General features: G+C 40.9%; 1 protein-coding gene across 1 annotated transcript in view; it reads left to right on the top strand.

The window, feature by feature from the left end:
• Positions 1-23,460, top strand: part of SNX2 (sorting nexin 2) — a 72,063-nt gene extending 48,603 nt beyond the window's left edge. The window contains exons 9-15 of the mRNA XM_075836217.1: positions 6,470-6,583; positions 6,830-6,923; positions 8,914-9,119; positions 15,609-15,752; positions 19,873-19,953; positions 20,449-20,520; positions 22,978-23,460. Coding sequence (XP_075692332.1) covers positions 6,470-6,583; positions 6,830-6,923; positions 8,914-9,119; positions 15,609-15,752; positions 19,873-19,953; positions 20,449-20,520; positions 22,978-23,028 — 762 coding nt within the window. The 3' untranslated portion in view covers positions 23,029-23,460. The remainder of the gene's footprint in view (positions 1-6,469; positions 6,584-6,829; positions 6,924-8,913; positions 9,120-15,608; positions 15,753-19,872; positions 19,954-20,448; positions 20,521-22,977) is intronic.
• The last annotated feature ends 471 nt before the right edge of the window (positions 23,461-23,931 follow it).

The following is a 23,931-nucleotide window of genomic DNA, read 5'->3' as shown; positions in this document are numbered from 1 at the left end:
TTTCTCCCATTCCCCCCATAAAAAATAAAATAAAAGTTCATCTATAAGTCCTATGTACCCCAAAATAGTACTAATGAAAACTACACATTGTCCCGCAAAAATCAATCCCACGTACGGCCACATCGACGGAAAAATAAAAAAATTACGCCTCTTGGAACGCGGCGATGCAAAAACAAGTAATTTTTTTCTAAAAGGGTTTTTATTGTGCAAACGTAGAAAAAACATATAAAACCTTTACACATTTGGTATCCCTGTAATCGTGCCGACCCATAGAATAAAGTTAACATGTTATTTACGCTGCATAGTAAACGGCGTAAATTTATAACGTGAAAATTAATGCTGGAATAGCTGCTTATTTTCAATTCTCTCCTAAAATAAAGTTAATAAAAGTTAATCAATATGTTATAAGCATCTAAAAATGGTACAATTACAAAATACAACTCGTCCCGGAAAAAAAAAACCCTTATACGGCTATGTCGACGGAATAAAAAAAGAGTTACGACTCTTGGAATGCGACCGTGGAAAAACAAAAAATAATCCTTGGTCATTAACGTGCAAAATGGCCCGGTCATTAAGGGGTTAATGTGGCGCGTATTTCTCTTTATTTCACTTTAATTTTCACTTCGTTTCACGTCACCGTTAAGCCCTTCGGTTTTCAAAGAGTACAATATCAGCCGTCACTTTGCCACGAAGCATGCAAACTATGCTAGCAAGCAGTCAACACAAGAACGGGCGGCTACTGCTCAGAGGTTGGCAGCTAATTTACAGAGTCAACAGAACTTTTTTCTTGATAAATCACAGTGCGTATGTTATTTTAATCTATTTACATTTCCTCCTCCCAGTATCTGCGAAATAGTATGTAAATGCCATATCTTGCATATTCCTTGAGACAAATTTATTAACTGATAAGGGCTATTTTTCACATTTGAAAGACAGTTAATAAATTGGGTTGTAGTGTTCTTACTGTGCTATGAGGTTTGCACACACTACATTTAATGCTTTAGTATATCCGGCCCAAACACTCCCTCCAAATGCTCCTGGCCCGGCCCCTCTGTCAAATTTTAGAACCCATTGTGGCCCGCGAGTCAAAAAGTTTGCCCACCCCTGCCCTATACTGTGGATAGTGGATAAATGTGTTTTATGGCAAACCCCTTTAACTAGTTAAATGCCGTGGTCCATAGTGACCGCAGCATTTATAGGGGTTTTGTCGAAGGACATTTGACATTTCCACAGGATATGTCATAAATGTCAGATGCAGGACCCATCTCTAGAACGGGGCCCCCTAAACCCTGATCTAGCTTTCTGTGCTCTCCTGGCCACTTGATTACATGTGGAGTTACTGAAACAGCGTAACTCGCGGAGCTACGCTGTTTCCGTAACTCCCATAGAACTGAACAGTAGTTAAGGAAACGACGTAGCTCGAATGCTACGCTGCTTCCGTAACTGCCATTCACTACTATGGGAGTTAGGGAATCAGCGTAGTTACGCTGTTTCAGTAATTCCACATGTAGCCAAGTGGCCGCTGGTTCAAGTCCCCAAGGGGAACTAATAAAATGTGTAAAAAAAAAAATAACAATAAAAAAAATGTAAAAAAATAAATAAAAAATAGATTCATTTTCAGGAGTGTAAAAAAATTATTAAAAGTTACAAAAAAAAAAAAAAATTCCCATTTTTCCCAAAGCACAATGTAAAAAATAAAATAATTTGGTATCGCTGCGTCCTCTATCTATTACACTATACGATTATTTAACTCGCACGGTGAGTTTAAAAATGTAAAACATCGCAATTGTTTTTTGGTCACCTTAGTGCTTAAAATATTAAATTAAAAAAAAGGATAAAAAAATGGTGCCAATAAAACTACAGCTCGTCCCGCAAAAAGTAAGCCCTCACACCGTTCAATCAATGAAAAAAATATAAAAAAATGTTGGCACTCAGAATGTGAAACAGGAAAAAAATTATTTTCTAAAAAATTATTTATTCTATTTTCTGTTTAAAACCTGGGTGCGTCTTAGTCGAAAAATACGCTGACTTATTTTTTTTTCCGGGGGGGGGGGGATGTGATAGAGAAAAAACTGAAATTCCGCCCTTGTTCTATGCGTTTTTAACTTCATGCCATTCACTGTGCGGCGTAAATAACATGTTACCTTTATTCTATGGTTCGGTACGATACCACATATGTATAATTATTTTTATGTTTTACGACTTTTGCACAATAAAAACACTTTTTTTGAACTAAAATTATTTGTTTTTGCATAGTCTTTCCAAGAGCCGTAGTTTTTTTTTTTTTTCCGTCAATGTAGTGATATGAGGGCTTGTTTTTTGCGGGACAAGACGTAGTTTTGATTGGTACTGTTTTGGGGTACATGGGACTTATTGATTAGCTTTTATTATGACTTTTTTGGGAGTGCAATGGAAAAAAATAACAATTTCGCCATTTGTTTTTTTGCGGTTTCTTTTACGGCGTTCACCTTACGGTTTAAATTTCATGTTAAGTATTGTTTTGGACATTACGGTCACGGCGATACCATATATGTGTACTTTTATTTACACTTTTACTAAATAAAATCACTTTTTATGGGAAAAAAATGGTTTTCTTTTCTTAACTGTAAACTTTATTAATATTTTTTATTTAACATTAGTGAGGGCCTGTTTACATCAGCGTTGACTTTCCATTGCGTGGTTCACCCAACGGGAACCCCGGAAAGGAAAGCGAACGGTGATGTGAACAGGCCCTTACTTATTTTCTAAGTCTTAGGCCTCATTCACACGGCATGGTGTGCCGGCCGTTCATAAATCGGCCGGCACCCGGCTGCATTAGGAATAATAGACCCCTATTGGGGCTATTCACACGACTGATTTTTTGACGGCCGGGAAAACCGGCCGTCAAAAAATAGGACATGCTCTATCTTCGCCCGGGTACCCGGCCGCCCGGCTCCCATAGACGTCTATGGGGCCGGGTAATACACGGCCATCACCGGGATGTGTCCCGAGTGATGGCCGGGTTTTCCGGAGCTTGCGCTCTCTCTCCTCCTCCTCCTCACAGCGCAGAGTGCATGTGAGGAGGAGGAGTTGATGCCATTCTGACGAATGGCATCGCTGTACACTGTGTGGCAGGGCCGGGGTGTACAGCAGGTGGAAGGGAGCGCTGCGCTGGCTCCCTTCCCCTGCTTGTTTTAAAAGTACCCTGGCCCGGCGACACCTTCGATGGCGCCGCTAGCAGCGGCTGCTACTACTGTAGCGACGCCACTATAGCAGAGCGGGGAGGTATCTCCCCGCTCTGCTATGTGCTAGCCGCTCTTTTTAGCTCCTTGAAGGAGCGGAATCCCGTGTTTTCGGGGATTCCGCTCCTGGACAGAGCGCTTGATGTCTCTGTCCATATCTGGGCAGTGACATCAGGGGAAACTCCTGAAGCGGAATCCTCGAACACATGGGGATTCCCCTTCAGGAGTTGCCGCTGATGTCACTGTCCGGATCTGCCTGGCACGGATGCAAAACTTAATGCAAACCGGCCGGGCAAAATGGCCGATTTTACCGGCCGACACTCGGGCTCGGGAACGACCCGGTCGTGTGAATCCCGCCTTACTAGGGGACTTCACTATGCAATCTCTTGACCGCAGATATAATGCTTTTGTATACCAAAGCATTACTGCCTGTCAGTGTAAATCTGATCCTGTCAGTGAAAATCCTAATAGGGATGTAGCCAGGGCAGGTCTGGGGGCCTTTATTAGGCCCCGGCTGCCATGACTCCCCATCGGAAGCTTGCGATTGCATTTGCGGGCCGCCGATGGGTGACAGAGGGAGCTTCCTCCCTCTGTAAACAAGTTAAATACCACGGTCGCTATTGACCAAAGCATTTAACAGGTTAAACGGCCGCGATCGAGGTAAACTTCGATCACTACCATTGGAGCAGGAGCCCAGCTGTCATCATGCAACCGAGCCGCTGCTCCAGCCTGCACAGGACACCTGTGCAGGACTTGGACTGGGACACCGTGAAAAGGCGGAGGCTTAGCCTAAGGCCCCTTAGTGACCGCTGTGAAAAGGCGTATTGGTGGTCACTAAGGGGTTAAAAGTGGTAGGTAAACAAACAAAAAAAAAACATATAGGGCACCTATTAAGTTAACCACTTCCTGACCAGAGGCTTTACCCCCCTTCCTGACCAGGCCTATTTTCATGTTTTAGCCATGTGCCAATTTAAAAGCAAATTGTTCTTCTATTACTTTTCCAATATACATTTATTTGGTCTTGTTTTTCTCAGAACATATTGGGCTTCCATATTGTATAAAAAAAATATATATATATATACTTTTACTTTTTAAAAAATGTAAAAGGAAAAACTGGAAATAAAAAAAATGTGCGTATGTAATTTTTTTTTTTTTTTAATATATATCTGGTGCATTCCACTGGGTAAACGCACCTTAATACATATTTGGCAACTTCTGCCGTCTTTAACAATACCAAATATGTGTGTATGTCTTACACGCTGGGCGCAAGGCGGAGCTTACAATGAATGGTGCGTGAACTGGCTTTTGGAGAGCAAATTTTCCAAAGCTGGTTCCATAGTGATCTTTGTGTATGCGACCAGTGTCACAGCCAAAGTCGCCGTGTAGCCCCAGCCTAAAAATGTGCAATACATCTATACATATGATATGAAAGCTATAGATAAAGAGATGGGTAGATAGAAATAATAATAATCTTTATTCGTATAACACAAGAAATAAATCGCAATTTAGATCTATCTATCTCATATCTCTCATCTATCATCTGTCTATGGATCTATCTATCTAATCTGTGTGTACGTAGAGATATATATAATTATAATTATTTTTTTATTATACACTGTTCTCCCTCTCCTGAGAGTTAATTAATGACCGCATGGATGTTTATAGTCCAGGGGCGGTCCGGAAGTGGTTAGGATAATATTTATACCAAAAATATGATGGCGGATTTTTCTTTTCCCCCAAAAATTTTTAATAAAATATTATTCAATAAGTTTTCATGTCCTCCCAAAATTGTACTAATTAAATTACAACTCATGCCGCAAAAACAAATGATTTTTTATTTCATAAATTCAATTTTTATTGTGAAAACATACTAAAGCACAAAAAAACAGGATATAAATTTAGTACTGCCGTTTTTGTATCGAACCATAGAAGAAGTAAACATGTTATTTATACTGTGGCAAACGGAAAAATATTATTCCATACCCCCTCAAAAAGAAATGGATAAAAATTCTATGTACCCAAAAATGGTGCCATTAAAAATTCTCGTCCCGCAAAAAACAAGCCACTATATGGCTATATCAATGGGAAAATAGTTATGTGGGTTTAAACTTTGTAATGTTGTAAAATGCCATTGCTGTTTCCCGTACGTACATTTTGCATTTTGTCCTTGTAAAGGAAACTAGAGTTTCCTTTTGGAGATTTCCAATAGATAGTCCTTCAGATTCACTGATAACATTTTCTAACCAGCACAGCAAATACTTGATAATGCAAATATTCACAGTCCTGTTTACTTCAAGGACTAACAAGTCTCTTCCTTGCCGGAGAGAAAAGGCAGGATATCCTCCATTCCCTAGTACTGGGACATATCATCAATGGATTTGTCCCCATTAAATACATTTGGTAGATACCTGCTATGCATTTAATGCCTGGTAGTTTTTTTATTATTAATAATAATAGTAAAGCCAGGACATCCAACGTAAACCCAGAATCTGTCTAAAGGGTATAATAGGCTTGACGTATGTCAAGAAGGTCCTTTTGGCCTACGTCTCGCCAGTATGCATTGGCATACCATTTTATTGTATTAAAAGCATAGCCAAATATGCTTTTCATTATAGAGGGATCCTGAAAAGAAGTGTCAATGGGCGGCATATATGATGCACACAGTTGAATCGTATCACAGGCTGTTCTGAACCCGTGAATGCTCTTCTTTTTTTTTTTTTTTTTTTTTACTTTTTTTTACTTTTTGTCTTTGTTTATCTCCAGTTTGCATAATGACCTATATACAAAGCAAATTAAATGTGGTAGGACTCCTGCTGACCAGTCCCCTTTTAAGTCTATATCTTCCTCATTGATTTGTTACATTATCTTGAATTTTTGTTATTGCTCTTGAAACAGGTCTTTGTGTTTTCCACATTTTACATTTCTTTTCTCCTTGTTAACACAAAGTGATGGAACACCTATAGTGGCTGCCTTATTTAGCTGCTTTATCTTTGGGACCCGCTTTCCATTGACCTCTGGCAAACACCATTGTTCATCTATATGTAAAAGCAGTAAATTAAATTTTTCTCCTTTTTTATGTTTTCCACCTGGGATAGGAAAGGCAGTAAATCAGAAAAAAATGAGTTTACTCTCTATTGAATGTAATATAGTGGAGAAAATGTAACATCCTTTTTATTTGCGCTTTGATACTCTTATAAGACTCTAACCTTTAACCGGTTTGTTTGCCCTTATTTGTCATTCAATTGCAGCTGCCGAGAGCGGTTAGCACCCAGGCGTTGAGTGGAGCAGGATTATTGAGGATGGTAAACAAGGCTGCAGACGCTGTCAACAAAATGACAATCAAGATGAATGAATCGGATGCCGTAAGAGCTGATTTTTTTTGAATTGTATAATGATGGCCATTGGAGGTTAAACAATCGCATTTTAAGCTCATAGATGTAGAATGTAAGATAATTTACCTATTGACTTTATTCTCTTTGGTCTGTTGAACAACACAGTTGTATGTAGCCTGTCAGCCACTAGTAAATCTAATATAACATAGTTTTTGTACCTTGATAAATTGCCTTTTTTTGTCTTTTTTTTTTCTTTTCATTTTTCTTCACTGTCAGTGGTTTGAAGAAAAACAGCAGCAGTTTGAGAATCTAGATCAACAACTTAGGAAACTTCACGCCAACGTTGAAGCCTTGGTCTGCCACCGTAAAGGTTTGTCTCACTGTTTTATAAGCAGAATTTAGGTGTACATTTATCAGCATATGTATATTTTTATTTATTTTTGTTTACATTACATTTAGTTGAGAGAGATATATATATATATAATAATTACAAGGGACTATTTATATTGCAATAATTTTAGTCTACATCAAACAGTCCTCAAAGAGTTAAAAAAATTAAATAAGTCATCTGCGTAAGAAAATAAAATAAAATCCAATAAATAAACATTAATCGGTTTATAAATAAAACATTCTACAACTTTCTAATATACTTTTTCAATTACCCACCGTTTTCAAGATATTTGTTTGCTGTTTATTAATGTAGACGAGTGTTTTCGTTCAATGATTACAAACCCATAGTTAATCCTGTTCTCGTATCCAGTCTAGGCAATACTCTGTGAGCTAAACAGTCTGAACTCCAGACTGATACATTGTAGCAAACTACCAGAGATCTATGCAGCTGCTGCTCATGTATTTAGCTCACAGAGCATTGCCTAGACTAGATACAATTGTATCCACTGGGTGTGTAGGGGTTTGCAGTCTGTGAATGTAAACAAGAGTGTTCGCATTCACTAACCACAAATTAATATCTTGAAAATGGTGAGGAATTAAAGGGGTTGTCCCACAAAACACATGTATCCCCTATCCACAGGATAGGGGATACATGTGTGATCGCTGGGGGTCCGACTGCTGGGACCCGCATCGATAAGGAGAACGGGGGACCTAAAGTCACTCGAAGTGCTCCATGAGAATGGAGCGCTTGTGCGCGTGCGTGACCGGCGCTCTATTCGTTTCTATTGGACATCAGGGGCCTCCAGCTCCATAGAAATGAATAGAGCGTCGGTCCCGCACGCACACAAGCACTCCATTCTCATGGGGGACTTAAGGTCTCCCATTCTCCTTATCGCTGGAGGTCCCAGCGGTCGTACCCCTAGTGATCACACGTATCCACTATCCTGTGGATTCATGTGTTTTGTGGGACAACCCCTTTAAAACATTGCGTATATCAGAAAATTTTAGAACTTTATCTAATTATACAATGATAAAACTTTATTAAATCCTTTTAAACATTTTATTAGGGAATTGCATGATCAGTAATCACAGAATACGTGTTCACTGTGTACATCCGGTATAAAGCACAATGACTGCTTCTTTTTAATATTTCTGTGTGAACAATTAGACTTGATCTAGTAGTAATGTCGAGATGTTTAAAGGGAGTCTGTCACCAGATGTCCATATCAAACCAGCAACAGGGTATTCTAGATCAGGCTAACCTGACTCTAATGTGTATTATCTGTGTGTCAAGAGTGCCTCCTATGCAGAGAAAATAGTTTTATTCCGTTTATGCAAATGAGCATTTTGGAGCAACGAGGGCTTCACCGTTGCTCCAAAATGCTGTGTTGTCGTTACCCAGTTCAACCCCCCCCCCCCTCCCTTCTTACATTGACAGAGGCCAGGCAGTGTAATAGGCGAGTTCACTCCTGGCCCTGTAGTGTCCTGAATGCACGTGCGGCGGCGCATGTGGAGTGCAACCTTTTTGCATCGTTCTTATCGCCACTACTGCGCATGCGCCATAATCATGATATGCGCAGTACAATCTTTACGTCACCGTTCTGATTGGCACTACTGCGCATGCGCAGATTATGAAGCAGGGCCGCGCGTGTGTTCAGGACACTATGGGGCCAGGCATGAGCTCGCCTATTACACTGCCTGGCCCCTGTCAATTAAAGTAAGAAGGGAGGGGGGGGGGGCTGAACTGGAGAACAGAGCGTTTTGGAGCAACACCCTCGTTGCTCCAAAATGCTCATTTGCATAAACGGAATAAACTATTTTCTCTGCAAAGGAGGCACTCTTGACAAAAAGGTAATACACATTAGAATCCGGTGAGCCTAATCTATAATACCCTGTTGCTACTTTGATACGGACATTTCTGGCGGCAGACTCCGTTTAATGTCTGAAATCTTTTTCTCCACCTTTTACAGAGCTGTCGGCCAACACGGCTGCATTTGCAAAGAGTGCTGCTATGCTGGGTAATTCCGAAGATCACACTGCGCTGTCCCGAGCTTTATCACAGCTGGCAGAAGTAGAAGAAAAGATAGACCAGTTACATCAGGAGCAGGCATTTGCTGATTTTTATGTGTTTTCAGAACTCCTCAGTGATTATATCCGACTCATTGCTGCTGTGAAAGTAGGTGCATGGTGCCATCTGTGCTACAAAAGAAAACATGTGTTTTTATGATGCATTTGCAGTCTTGTGAATATATCTGCCATATGACCCGAACTAAGTAAAACCTGAACACCACATTAGTGAGGTGAGCCACTGTTATTAACCCCTTCCCGACACTTGCCGTATGGGTACGCCATGGAAAGCTAGTGCTTCCCGCAATTTGCCATATCCAAATGCTTGGCACCGGCTCAGAAGCTGAGCCGGTGCCATCATCGCCGGATCTCAGCGGTATCTTACAGCTGACATCCGGCTGTAATGGCGGGGACCGAAATTAGCTTCGATCCCCGCCATTAACCCCTTTAATGCAGCGTTCAAACGCGATCGCTACATTTAAGGTGTTTGCAGCTCATCGGAACCCCAGCAATGAAATTGCCGGGGTTCCGGTGGCTGCAATCGCAACCTAAGGCCTAATACTGGCCTCCCGGTCTGCCTAGCAAGGAAGCCGGTCAAGATCCGCCCGGCGGCGGAGCCTGATCGGCTTCCGTAGCCGCCGGCTCAGGAGCTGATCCGGCGTCATCAGCGGTGGAAGTCAGCTGTATGTTACAGCTGACATCCACCTGTAACGGCAGGAAACAGAACTAGCTCCAATCCCTTCCATTAACCCCTTCGATGCAGCGATCGCTGCGTCTTAGCGGTTGCTAGCAGATTGGCAGCCCTGACCGGCAATCAGGACTGGCGACTGCTGCTATGGCAACAGGAGACACATTGGTCTCCTGCTCTGCCATTACGGAAGCCGATTAGGCCCTGCCGGGAGGCGAAACCATGTACCTGACAGTTGGACCTTCAAGTCCCCTAGTGGGACTTGAGAAAAAGTATATAAAAAAAAAAAAGTATAAAAAAAAAGTGAAAAAAATAAAAGTTTCAAAACATAATAAGTTTCAAGTAATAAAATAAAACATAATCGCCCTTTTTCTCTTATCAAGTCCTTTATTATTGAAAAATAATACTAAACCATACGTATTTGGTATCGCCGCGACCGTAATGACCTGAGGTATCAAAATATAATATTTATTGCACGCGGTGAACAACGTGATGAACTATACCAGAGTTTCTGTTTTTTGGTCACTTTGCCCTACAAATATTGGAATAAAAAGTCGCACGTATCCAAAAATGTTACCTATAAAAACTATAGCTCGTCTCGCAAAAAAATAAGCCCTCATACAGCTCTGTCGACAAAGTTAAAAAGTTTTATGGTTCTCACAACTTGGCAACAGAAAAAATACATTATTTTTACAAAAGTTAATTTTATTGTGCAAAAAGTTGTAAAACCTAAAAAAAGTTCTATAAAATATGAATCGCTGGAATCGTACTCACCCGCAGAATAAAGTTAACATGTAATTTATAACGCATGGTGAACGCTGTATAAAAAAAACCCTCAAAAAAACTATGCCAGAATTGCGGTTTTTGGTTTACCTGGCCTCCCAAAAAATAGGATAAAAGGTGATTAAAAAATTGCATGTACCCCAAAATGGTACCAATAACAATTACAGCTCATCCCGCAAAAAAAAGCCCTCATACCACTACGTCTATGAAAAAATACAATGAGTTATGGCTCCAATAAGTCAGGAAATAAAAAATATGCAGTTGTGCCGGCCCGAGGGGAACATTTCTTCTGTTTCAAGAGGCGATTTATCAAGGACCTAAAATTAGGGAACCAGGAAGGGGAGGGTGCCCGTATTATACCAGGACAACACTTCCCAGCAAAATTCCCCAAACTGCAAAGGTGCGGAGTGTGGACCAAAAGGGGTGTAAGAAAGGACGCCATATATCAGTGCGACACCGGCCTGTGCAGAAAGGATTGTGTCACGGAGTAACACACATCTATGGATCATTTTATTGTTTTTTACCCCATTATTATACCACCTGACTATGCCCCTGATGTACTCTGCCCAGCTTACATGTACCCCCACATTATAAATGGAAACACCAGCAGTACTCTCTCACTCCTGAGCCCTGTCGAATGTCCAGGCAAAATATTAGGGCCACATGTAGGGTGTTTCTAAAACCGGGAAACACAGCATAATAATTAGAGAGCTGTCTTGTTATGGTGGCACAAGCTGGGCACCACATATTGGCATATCTATGGAAAAAAAGCCATAGGTAAATGCATTGAGGGGTGTAGTTTCCAAAATGGGGTCACTTCTGGGGGGTTTCCACTGTTTTGGTCCCACAGGCGCCCAGAAACCAATCCAGCAAAATCTGCACTCCAAATGGCGCTCCTTCCCTTCTGAGCCCTGCCGTGTGCCAAAACAGCCGTTTATGACCACATGTGGGGTATTGCCGTACTCTGGAGAAATTGCTTTACAAATGTTGGGTTCTTTTTTTTTTCCTTTTATTTGTTGAGAAAATGAAACATTTTGCGCTAAAGCTACATCTTATTGAACAAAAAGGATTGTTTTTATTTTCACTGCCCAATTCTAATAAATTCTATGAAACATCTGCGGGGTCAAAATGCTTACTACACCCCTAGATAAATTCCTCAAGGGGTGTAGTTTCCTAAATGCAGTCACATTTTGGGCGTTTTCATTGTTTTGTCCCCTCAGGGGCTCTGCAAATGCGACATGGCCTCCGCAAATTATTCCTGCTAAATGTGATCTCCAAAAGCCAAATAGCGCAATTTCCCTTCTAAGCCCTGCCGTGTGTCCAAACAGCTGTTTTATTACCACATGTGGGGTATTGTTTTACTCGGGAGAAATTGCTTTACACATTTTGTGGTGCTTTTTCTCCTTCAGTCCTTGTGGAAATGAGAAAAAAATTACCTAAACCTACATTTTCTTTGAAAAAATTTAGATTTTCATTTTCACGGCCTACTTCCAATAATTTCTGTAAAAAACCTGTGTGGTCAAAATGCTCACTATACCCCTAGATAATTTCCTTGAGGTGTGTAGTTTCCCAATTGGGGTCACTTTTGGGGGATTGCCCTTCAAACCTGACATGGTGCCTAAAATATATTGTAATAAAAATAAGGCCCCAAAATCCACTAGGTGCTCCTTTGCTTCTGAGGCCGGTGCTTCAGTCCAGTAGCACGCTACGGCCACCTGGGCAATAAATATTGAGTTGCATTTCTCTAGTTATAAAGAAAATTGAATTAATTTTGAAAAAAATATATGAAATTTGTAAATTTCACCTCTACTTTGCTTTAATTCCTGTGAAACGTCTAAAGGGTTAAGAAATTTTCTAAATGCTGTTTTGAATACTTTGAGGGGTGTAGTTTTTAAAATTGGGTGACTTTTTGGGGGTTTCTAATATATAAGGCCCTCAAAGCCACTTCACATCTGAACTGCCCCCTGTAAAAATAGCCTTTTGACATTTTCTTGAAAATGTGAGAAATTGCTGCTAAATTTCTAAGACTTGTAACGTCCTAGAAAAATAAAAGGATGTTCAAAAACGATGCCAATCTAAAGTAGACATATGGGGGATGTTAGTTGGCAACAATTTTGTGCGTTATAACTGCCTGTCTTACAAGCAGATACATTTAAATTGAGAAAAATGCAAATTTTTGCAATTTTTCGCTAAATTTTGGTATACTGAACATATCGAGCACAAATTTTGCCAGTAACAAAGTCCAATGTGTCACGAGAAAACAATCTCCGCATCGCTTGGATAGGTAAAAGCATTCCAGAGTTATTACCACATAAAGTGAACATGTCAGATTTGAAAAATGAGGCTGTCAGGAAAGGCAAAAGTGGCTAAAGAGGGAAGGGGGTTAAGCCGTAAGACCTGACTCAAACAGTTGTACAATTCTTCCGAAGGCTGAGTTCACACGTTGCGGTTTTGACGCAGATCTCACCCCTTTGCATTGCAAAGTCTAAAATCTGCGCTGAAAATCTGCCTGAAATCCGCGACGTCTGAACTCAGCCTAAAAGTGTTTGATGGGGATGTGGTCAGGGCTTTGACGCGGCTTTTGCTACCATTTGGTCATCCTTTTGAGAATACATGTAAGGAACAAGCAGAAAAAAAACATTCCTAAAATTAATAATGTGTGCCAAAAAGACAGGAACGATTATTAGACAACTTCTTTAAATAAAATCGCCTGACCTAAAGACCACTCCTGTCCGTATGCCCTAATGGGGAGCTGCTCTGGTTGTACCGGTTAGTCCATGTATTACATTCTCGGCCATTCCTTTGTATACATTTCCCCTGCAGTACCTGCTGCAGGGAGAATGTAGATCCGGACACCGCTTCGCTGCAAGGTGTTAGAAAATCTGGATCTGCGTCGGTCAGTCAGCTTTTTTTTTTTAAAAAGGTTTTCTCTTTATGAGACAACGTCACCACATTATAAGTGCCCTGTCTCCTACATAAGGAGATGGGCGCTGTAATGTAGGTGACAGCAGTGCTTTTTATTTAGAAAAATTATCATTTTTTTACGTTAGGAGCGATTTTAGATTTATGCTAATGAGTTTCTTAATGCCCAAGTGGGCGTGTCTTTACTTTCGACCAAGTGGGCGTTGTACAGAGGAGTGTATGACGCTGACCAATCAGTGACCAATCAGCGTCATACACTTCTCTCCATTCATTTTAGTCAGCGCATAGTGACACTGCGTTATTCACTGAAGCAAAATACTGACCAGAATACTGACGTGTGCATGAGGCCGAAGTGTGTGAAGTCTTTTTGTCAAAAGTTAATCTGTTTTTAATTCGAGACTTGTCAATATCTGTTAGTGTAAAACCAGGGAGTGTGTATTAAACTTGATATCTAACATGGCTGCAGTCTGCTTTCCCAGGCTTGTTTGCCATATTACAAGCCTACATTAATACATCACATATTTCCTGGGCACTCTCACTCATGTTCTTGTCAGTCTGTGTGACGGCCTTCCAATCGCCATGCCCCTTCTACCTCCTACTGGGTGCAGAGACACGATGATCTTTTAGAACATGTACGGGTTGAGAGGCCGGACGTAACCACACCTTGACTGGACTCTCAAATACTGAGAAAAATGTAGTTCTGTGGTGATGTAATTGAGGGGGAATATTGGTAGTGAACCTTCCCCTTAAGTCTTGGCAGCTCCTGAGCGGCGCAGTCAGGGAGCAGGGCAAGTCTCCATCAATGGTGGGCGATCTGATGACTAAAAGTAATACCCCCAGTAAACGCTAATATAGCAACTAAATAAGAGAATAAGAAAACTTATTTAAAATTAGTTTTAATTACTTTTTTAAATACTATAATATTACAAGTACAGCAGTAAAATAGACAGTTATAAACACCAATTATAGGCATCAATGAAAGAATCCCTCATTACACCACTGTCCCTGTGGATACTGCCACACGCAGCCCCCCTGTGGATACTGCCACACGCAGCCCCCCTGTGGATACTGCCACACGCAGCCCCCCTGTGGATACTGCCACACGCAGCCCCCCTGTGGATACTGCCACACGCAGCCCCCCTGTGGATACTGCCACACGCAGCCCCCCTGTGGATACTGCCACACGCAGCCCCCCTGTGGATACTGCCACACGCAGCCCCCCTGTGGATACTGCCACACGCAGCCCCCCTGTGGATACTGCCACACGCAGCCCCCCTGTGGATACTGCCACACGCAGCCCCCCTGTAGATACTGCCACACGCAGCCCCCCTGTAGATACTGCCACACCACAATCCCACCCCCCCTCCCCATGTATATAGTGCTACACAGCCCCCTCTCTCCTTGTATATAGTGCCACGCAGCCCCCTCAAAAAAAAAAAAGATTGTACTTGCCTTGCCCCGCTCCAGCGACGGACGGAGCGATACACTGCCTCTCGGGCGGGACGCGTACACAGACCAGCGTGATGATGTGATGTCATCACGCCAGCCTGCGCAGGGAGCCTAACGTGGCCTGCAGCCTATAGTTTTCATTTGTATCTGCGTCCTGAGGACGCACATACAAGTGGTTGTGGCTGTCGCTAGCAACGAAACCCCCTCCGGTGCTAGCGACGCCACTGCATCCGCCCGTGACAGTGCGCAGGCTTTAAACTTTAGCGGACTGTGGAAGGTGCGCAGACGTGCACCTTATGGGGAACACTGTTCACTACATAGATTCTTTATTTCTACAATTTCAGAACTTAAAGCCTAGAACAATTATTTGGTTGTAATCACTGGAAGTCCTCTCTTGTTTGATTTGTGGTGAAGGGTTATCCCGTGGAGCGATTAAAAAAACGGGCGGACCCATTAGAAGTAATTAAGAAAAATGTACCTTAATGGATCCATCAAACTGATCATAATATATCCATCATGTAAATATATCCATCATGTAATATATCCAGCTGTAAAAACTATCCGTGAAGCCAGTGTGAAGGGTCTGACCATAAATACGAAGTTCATATTGGGTGATTTACGTGCCTATGTACAGAATATCTGTAGTTTTCTTTTGTGATGCTCAAATATTAAGCTTATACTTGTAAGTGCCCCTAGAAATAGTCCTGAATACTAGATAGGAATGCAGAATCTCATTATTATTTGTTTAATTCCTAGGGTGTGTTTGATCAACGAATGAAGTGTTGGCAAAAATGGCAAGATACCCAGGTTAACCTGCAGAAGAAGCGCGAGGCAGAGGCGAAGCTCCAGATTGCTAACAAACCTGACAAACTTCAGCAAGCAAAGGATGAAATCCGAGAGGTGTGTCTTTTATTCCTAAACCATTCATGGCACGGTTTCTTTCTAACTACTACTTTTCCATTCTGAAATTCACTGAAATTGTATCCAGTTGTGCGCAAGAGCAGCCAGCAGCACCAACCCTAGATTACTGAATTACCGGTTATCTTAATGCGATTTTCCTTCATGTTTATTAGAAGTAAATGCAAGTGTGTGTGTGTATATATATATGTGTGTGTGTGTATATAAATATATATATGTGTGTGTGTGTGTGTGTGTGTGTGTGTATAAAATGTAACTGAAGGAATTTTACCACCTAATAGTGATGTAGTCTTCTTGATGTCTGGAAATGATGCATATGGCATTTATAATATTGTTAAAAGCAAAAGGCAATGAATTTCTGATCATTTCTTCCCCCATGCTTCATAAAGGAGATTGAAGAGGTAGGATATGATTCATGCTTCACCATTTTCTAGTGACTGTAAAAATTGTCTGTTTTGTGTGTTGGTCCTTCTGTATATATTTTTTCCCATTATATTCAGATACTTGTAGTTATTTATCGCTCTACAGTCCATTTACGTTATTTTTGTTGCATTTTTTTACATTCTTGTCAGTTATCACGGTGCTTTACTTTACTTTTTGTGTAGATGTATTTTTTTATAGTTTTATCTGATTACGTATCGTGGCTTTGGAATGGTTCTGTACTGTTACATTCTATGTTTTACACTATTTCTGCACTAACTAAATCACCAAGAGACTTCTCCTTAACATCTTCTTGAATTGTTCTTGAAAGCGTTTGATAAACTTATTTTGCAAAGGAGGTGCTGCTGGTTCCTCTTGTACACACACAATTGTTTATATTATATATGTAAAAATAAGTTATTTTTGTAAACTGAGTGCCTCATTCTAAAAGAAAAAGGAAGCACCTCCAAAACATGTCCAATATATATATAAATATAGCTATTTACACAGCGGAAGTCTAAAGATTGGTGAGCAGCCATCAAAGGACTAGGTGCCTATGACCTCATTACAGTAGAAAATGAATAGGCGTCCCTTTCAAAATTAAGTGCCTACCTTATGAATCTGTGATCCTTAAAAGGCTATTTCCATCTGCATAATCATATTTCAAATGCTAGTAAACCAAAAGTTAACCACTTAAGCAAATACCTTGCTTTTTCTAATCTTTATTGTCCTTTAGATAATCCTCCTCCAACTGGCTGAGTCCCCCTCTTTTTGTATTTCACGCGTTGCCTAGGGTTGCGACCACCGCTGCATTCCTTCAGTGGTGGCCGCTCTTGCGCATTCTTTCCCCCTGCTACTACTATAAAGGATGGCTGGGTTCATAGGAGCGCGCCTGACGACGCAGCTCTTGGCCCGGCCACCTCTCTACATATATGTGGACGGCTCCAGGGCAATGTACTTTGGGGCTTCAGCATGGAGGGTGGAGTAGATGAAGGGGATGTCTAGAGGGATAGAACTGGGGATGAACATACAAAGACAAGTGCGGATAGTCTCTACCATGCTTACTATGCCAGGTTGAGATGAGTTGCCAGAAAGCTCTACTTTCAATTCTGCTAGTACTATAGTGTCTAGCAGTGTCGTGAGCGCGCATGGAGAAGGCAGCACAGCTTGATTGACATCGAGCTCGTACGCCCACTTTTGCTCCAGATCAGAGGAGCGTGCTGTGGGGAAAATTGAAGAAAAAAAAGACACTTCTGGGGGAAAGAAATTGGATTAGATGGCATGATTAGACTCTATTTTTCTCTTAGCTTTAATAAATATTAAAATAAAGGCTTTAGGTGGGAATAACCCTTTAACCAATGACTTTGCATCATATTGATGAATGTAATGCAAGGATCCTAGTTTTACAAAAAGTAATTCACATAAACAAAACGCCTTAATCTTAAATGTTAATTTTATGTTGTATATGTATGTGTCTACATATTTGTTATGTTTTTATGTATATGGGGTGTGTGCGTATAATGTATTTAAGTATTCGTATTTCTCAATGCCTGAATATAGACACACAAAAAACCTGAGTTACCTTCAGTCCGCATGTGTGGCAAGTCTATTTGTTCAAACCTCAGTGGTTTTCTAAAAGCGATGTCTCCTGCCACTGCACTCAGAACCAGGAAGTGCACTACTTCCAAGCCCCTCTGTTTCCAATCGGGGAGCAGACGAACACCCACCGTTAGACTCCCTGCTGCCGAGAAACACTTTGAGGGATTTGCCTAGCCCTGCCCCCCTTGGGAGGAGCTATTCGAAATTTCCAGAAGACCATGGCTCCAACGCAGCAAGTTGCAGAGTCTCAGAAGAAGAAAGCCTAACCAGTGCATTTGACCCCCAAGCAAGAGGCCTGCAGGAAGCCCAGCCAAGTTCCCCCTCTCTTTGTAGCCTTGGATGAGACAGATCGCCATTCGCCAGCTGAAGTAGGTCAACAGGAGAGTGCCGAACATGACCCCGGAGGTGTTCAGCACGAATATGGTCCTGGAACATGGCTTCTCCAAGGCAGAGACTTTGAGCATCCAGTCCTTCATTACTGGTACGGATGTATCTGTCTTTACCTTGACTTTTAACGCATTAACTAAACAGTGGCAAGATCCCTTATCTTGACCTTTTCAATGGCTTTTGTTGTGTGATGTCACGCTGCAGCAAGTTATCAGAGTCAAGATAAAGATGGTTACATCCGTATGTTCAAGTTTGCCAGCATCAGTATCTGCAAACACGTCTCAGAGATGGTAAAAGCCGCGAAGCCAGCCTCCCCCTTTGCTTGATTTGTGGGCAATTGTCCAGTCCAGAGAGAGAAGGGGGGAGGAGGGTCACTGTTTCAATGTGGAATCCACACATCCCAAGAAACTGCATCACTACCTTCCTAAAACATTTCTGCACCGTGGTGACGGATCCTACCCATATCTTGGATGGGTGGGCTTCTGGACAGACAAGTGGTCTGTCATTGTCCGCTTGCACAAGGACTTATCCTCTTCAGACGGAGCGCAGCATCTGCCCCAAAAAAAAATGTTTCTCATTAAAGATCTTGATGGGGGAGCTGATTGGTCCCTCAGACCCGTGGCTGGACATTGACTACCAGAGAGAGGGGGAGAAGGGGTAACAAAGTGTAAGTTGCTTGCTTGTGCTTGTCACACCCCAGAGATAACGAACTGCTAAACTGTGACATCACGAAAGGTCCTGGAATGGCTGTAGGGAAGCTCCAATATTTGCAGATCACAGGTCCTTGAGTATCTTCACTCGGGTTTAATCCAGGACATCCACCAATCCGACCTCGTGTTTTTATTGTACACCCATGTGGCACATATCCTGCTGTTGTTTTTTGTATAGTTACTGGAAGTTGCTTTCATTCTTATATCTATGTATATTTAATATGGTCATTTTCTGGCCACACACATTTATAATCTAGAGTTTGTTTCTTCGTATCATAGCATAGTGGATTCCTCACTTACAAGTTACTAGCTTCTTCAATTCCAACAACACTACGTGTGAGCAAGGAAAAGCAATGTCACTTAGAAAGTGTTGAAATAAAAAAAGAAACTTGTTTATGGTGGGAATGATCATATTCTAACCACTTCTATAGTTATGATCCCTCGCTATGGGGCTTAAGTTTATAACTGACCACAATACATTGCTGGACCCCTCGTACGACGGATACCAACAGCACCCTATCTAGTCTGTTGACTTACAATGGGCCTATCCGGTTCTGTCATAGTGTCCGTTGCTTTGGCGGCAAGAATAGCGCTGCATGCACCGCTATTCATGTCAAATCTGACGGTACTGCTTACTGAGGCTTCGAACAGAGCCCTCTGAGGGTAGTGTGAACATAGCCTGACGTGTACAAACTGGCACTGGCAAATATAAGAAATGCCAGTATGGCTTACTACAACCATTTCTGTTTCAATGAGTTGAGCAAAGGCATTAAAATGTTAATGGCAAGTTCCATCTGTGACCAACCTGAAGATGAATTACCGGGTGTCTGAACGTAGGGAACTCCAATAATCTAGGGAATCAAGATTTCTCATCGCTATATGGATACTTTACTTTCATGGATGATGTGTGATAATCTGTATTGTATCATTTTACTATTGTATTATTTTAGTCTTCTTTAGCATTGCATTGTTTCTTGTCTTCACAGTTGGAAGAAAAAGTTCAGCAAGGAGAACGAGATTTTGAACAGATCTCTAAAACTATTCGCAAAGAAGTAGGAAGATTTGAGGTATATCCCAATTTCAGGTTTTATTATTTTACCGACCATGGGCCACATCTGTCATTATATTTGTCCCCTTATTATATTGGCTCATTTTAATCCAAAATAATGCCTTATCACCAGTGCCACATATAGTATTTATTAACCATTTGCACCAGAATTTAGTGCCGTTTGCTCCATTAACATTAGTTTGTACAAGTGATGTGTAAAGTTGGCGTAGCTTATTGCTTGGCCAAGATCGAGACACCTTTTATAAAATGTACTGGCACAGAAAAAGTGCTGTAACTTTAGCCAGTGTGAAAGTTCATGGCAGTAATGTACGGTTTGTTACAGATTTACCAAAAGAGGAACGTGCGGTCATAAATTTGGCGCAGTTTATGTCAAGAAATGAACCGAGCTAAAACTGCCCCCTTTGATACATGTCGGCCTGTGTGTTTTATTAATGACTTATGCATTTAATGTAATTGAGAGTTTACAATAAACATTTTTCACTTTCCCTTTTAGAAAGAACGTGTGAAAGACTTTAAAACTGTTATTATTAAGTATTTAGAATCATTAGTCCAAACACAACAACAGGTAAACACATCTTCATCTTTTATGTATATTGCGGATCTGAAATAATAGATTTAAGGAGTCCTGATACCTAAAGTGACATTCCATCAGTGGAGCTGCTGTAACCCCTTAACGACCAGGGTGTTCTTCCTTTTAACCCCTCTCCGCTATTGACGTACATGTATGTCATAGTCAGGAGGGGGAAGTATGGAGCGGCCTCAGGAGCTGCCTGCTTCATACCCAGCGGGTTTCGGCTTCCAGCCAAGACCGCCGATCCTGGCTGTTTAACCACTACGATGTCACGAGGGAGGGATGGGATATCATTGCGGTCGCCATGTTAGGCCTCCTATTAAAGGCTGTGTAAACCTTTTGAAAGTGTGTTTTGTTGTTTGTTTTTTTTAAATAAAAAGCCAGTTTGTTTGGTGCAACTTTCAAATTGGTTTTTATTAAGTTATTTTTACTTTTTGAGATACAGCTGCTCTGTATCCTGTATACAGAGCAGCTGTATCGCTCGCTGAATCCTGTACTAGTCGTGTCTCTGGCATGCAGGTTCCACCTGTTCTCTATCGCTTTTAAGTTCATAACTTAGATTTGATAAATTACAGGTGGATCCTGAGCCAGTCAGTCCCGTGGACCTGACAAATTCAGGTCTTGGCGAATTATACAGCTGCTCTGTATACAGGATACAGAGCAGCTGTATCTCAAAAAGTAAAAATAACTTTTAATAAAGTCATTTGAACTTTGCACCCAACGAACATTTTTATTTAAAAAAAAAATCACTTTTGAAGGTGTACATCGCTTTTAAGCCTTTATATGAGACGGTTAGGGCTGTTATGAGCGTGATTCTCGTCCTTGTGCTGTGTGTTAAAAGAACGCACAGCATACGGACCCATTGATTTCAATGGGGCTATTCACACATGCGTGAGTTTTCATGTACCTAGTCGCCGATTGAAGACAATGGGTGTGTGAAAACCACGGACAGCACACGGATGCACATCAGTGTGTCCTTTTTTTAAAAATCTGATTGGTGCGTAAAACACCTGTTTGCGAGTGCGAGAAACACATGCCACACGCAAAGCACACTGATGCAAAACGCAACGCACACGGAAAAAATGCGCGTAAATCTGTCACGCTCGTGTGAATGTAGCCTTTAGAATCCGTCTGTATTGCAGTGTTCTTGTACCAGCGATCAGATTACATGTTTAAGCTCCCTAGTGGGACTAAAAAATTAAGAATATGGACATAATAAAAAAAAAAAAGCAGCAGAAATATTAAACAATGTAAGCCCAAAATAAATGTTTATCACGCACGTTGAACGCCGTAGAAATAATACAGAATTGCTATTTTTTGGTCACCTCGCCGCCCCCCCCCCCCCCCAATTAAATAAACAGTTATTCAAAAGTTGTGTATACCCCAAAAACTTCAGCAAGCCCTCACATAGCTTCATTGACCAAAAAATTAAAAAAGGTTCAGAGTATGGTGACCCAGAACTCTGTTTAATCAAAACTCAGAAGACCATGGAGGAATTGCTGTTTTTAAATAGCGGCTCCTGCTGTTATCGCCCAGGTATTTTATTTTTTTTTTAGCTTTAGTGTGAGAAAATAAAAAAGTTAATATTTTACTAGTTTCAATCATTTCTTTTATAATCATGTGAAGCAATGCTAAAATAGAATTGTAAAATTTACATTTGTTATTGTTTGCTATGTATCCATTAATTTTGTTTTGTTTTTTTCTTTATTTTGACACTTCTCACGCTCAGAGCTAATATGTTTTGTTTTTTTTTATAAACCTAGAATCTTTGTACCAGGACAAGCATCCGGTCAAAAAAGTTTAACCCTCAATTGCCTAATACATCTAAATTCCAGTAAATTTTCTGTAGTTATTGGATTGCCTTTGCTTGTAAAGGAGTGTCTGATAATGACATTAGAAGGGAACGGTCATCCTTCTATTTATCATCTACTGAGATGTATATATTATACACGTGTGTGCAGATTATGACATCGTTGCAGGCTGTTCGCAGTCGTTTCCCTGCACAGGACTGGGACCTCCGAGTCAGAGATGTCGTCACACTGCATTGCTATCCATTTTCAGCTGCTTACATTGTAAACATTAGTTGCAGTGCATCACTGACCGTTACAAAATAACTATGTACTTTTAAAAGGGTTGTCGAGTGAAGAGAACTCCTTTTTTTTAAAAAAAAAGCCGGCTTCTGTACCCCTGGGGATGAGCAGTAAGGTGCGGCCAGCCACACATTTCCCCATACATGAGTGCTATTCTAATGATTGGTTGTCCATCTAATGCATGGGCGCCCTGGGTCAGCCATATGGTCAATCCATATGTCCTAATAAATACAAAATCTAAGTAATACAATATTATGTGATTGTTTAGTGGTTCATGTTTAGGAACTGACCATTACCACAAACTTTTTACATCTTGCAGTAAAAACTTTTCAATCATTTATTCTTACTTTTTTTGTTTTAGCTTATAAAGTATTGGGAAGCATTTCTACCTGAAGCCAAAGCCATAGCCTAGAAAGAAGACTATTCCACATTCAGATCATCAATCGACATTCACCGCATTCCACAATAAAATTGTGTTTAAAATCAAAGAAAATCTCAAGATAAACCACTCTATATTTTATTAACATGTGGCTTCTTTTTATATACTATTGCTTTTTAATAAGAGTGCTGCATGTCCTGACCCATTCCAATGGACTGTGGCATGATGTTCTGCAATATTTTGCTGAATTGAACACTAATGTGTCTTACTACTTTGCATTTATCAAGTGCAGAAGAAAGCAAGAAAGTTTTATTTTGAAGTATTTTCTTTGAAAAACCAGTTCTGTCAAATGATATTTACCTGATCTTTATGAAGCAAATTATTGTTGCATTTACAAGTGTTCACTTACACATTCCTGTACAGATATATTATGATTTTGTGATTATAATAAAGGTGAAGCGCTTACTCGTGCCTACATTATGTCAATACTGGTTTGGATTATGGTAAGATATTTGGAGTGACTTTTATTGCGTTTTGGGGTAAGTTCACACAGATGTCCCATTTACAATATAGTAAATGAAAACTTGACCTTTTCCAAATCGCACCATGCACGGTGTTTAGCATCTTTATGGTGTTTTCTGTTGTATTTGTGGCACGAAAGAAAAACACCGGCAGCAACTCTGCGTACACCGGCAGCGGGATACCCACACCGCACACGGTGAAGTCTTGTATCTCTACCTTATTCAGATTCCGCCATGACAGGCGCTGGGCTGCTAATTCCAATGGCCGTGCCTGATTTGTAAACCCCGCAATAACCCTTTAGTGACCAGCCTATTTTAGGCCTTAATCATAAAGCAATTGTTTTCAGTGTTTTTTTTGATCGTCACCTTTCAAAAGCCATAACTTTATTTCTTCGTAAATATAGCCACGTGAGGG

The sequence above is a fragment of the Rhinoderma darwinii genome, chromosome 1 (genome assembly GCF_050947455.1).
Source record: "Rhinoderma darwinii isolate aRhiDar2 chromosome 1, aRhiDar2.hap1, whole genome shotgun sequence".
Lineage (NCBI taxonomy): Eukaryota > Metazoa > Chordata > Amphibia > Anura > Rhinodermatidae > Rhinoderma > Rhinoderma darwinii.
Note: the sequence above shows the minus strand (reverse complement) of the source record. Positions and strands in the feature narration are given on the sequence as shown.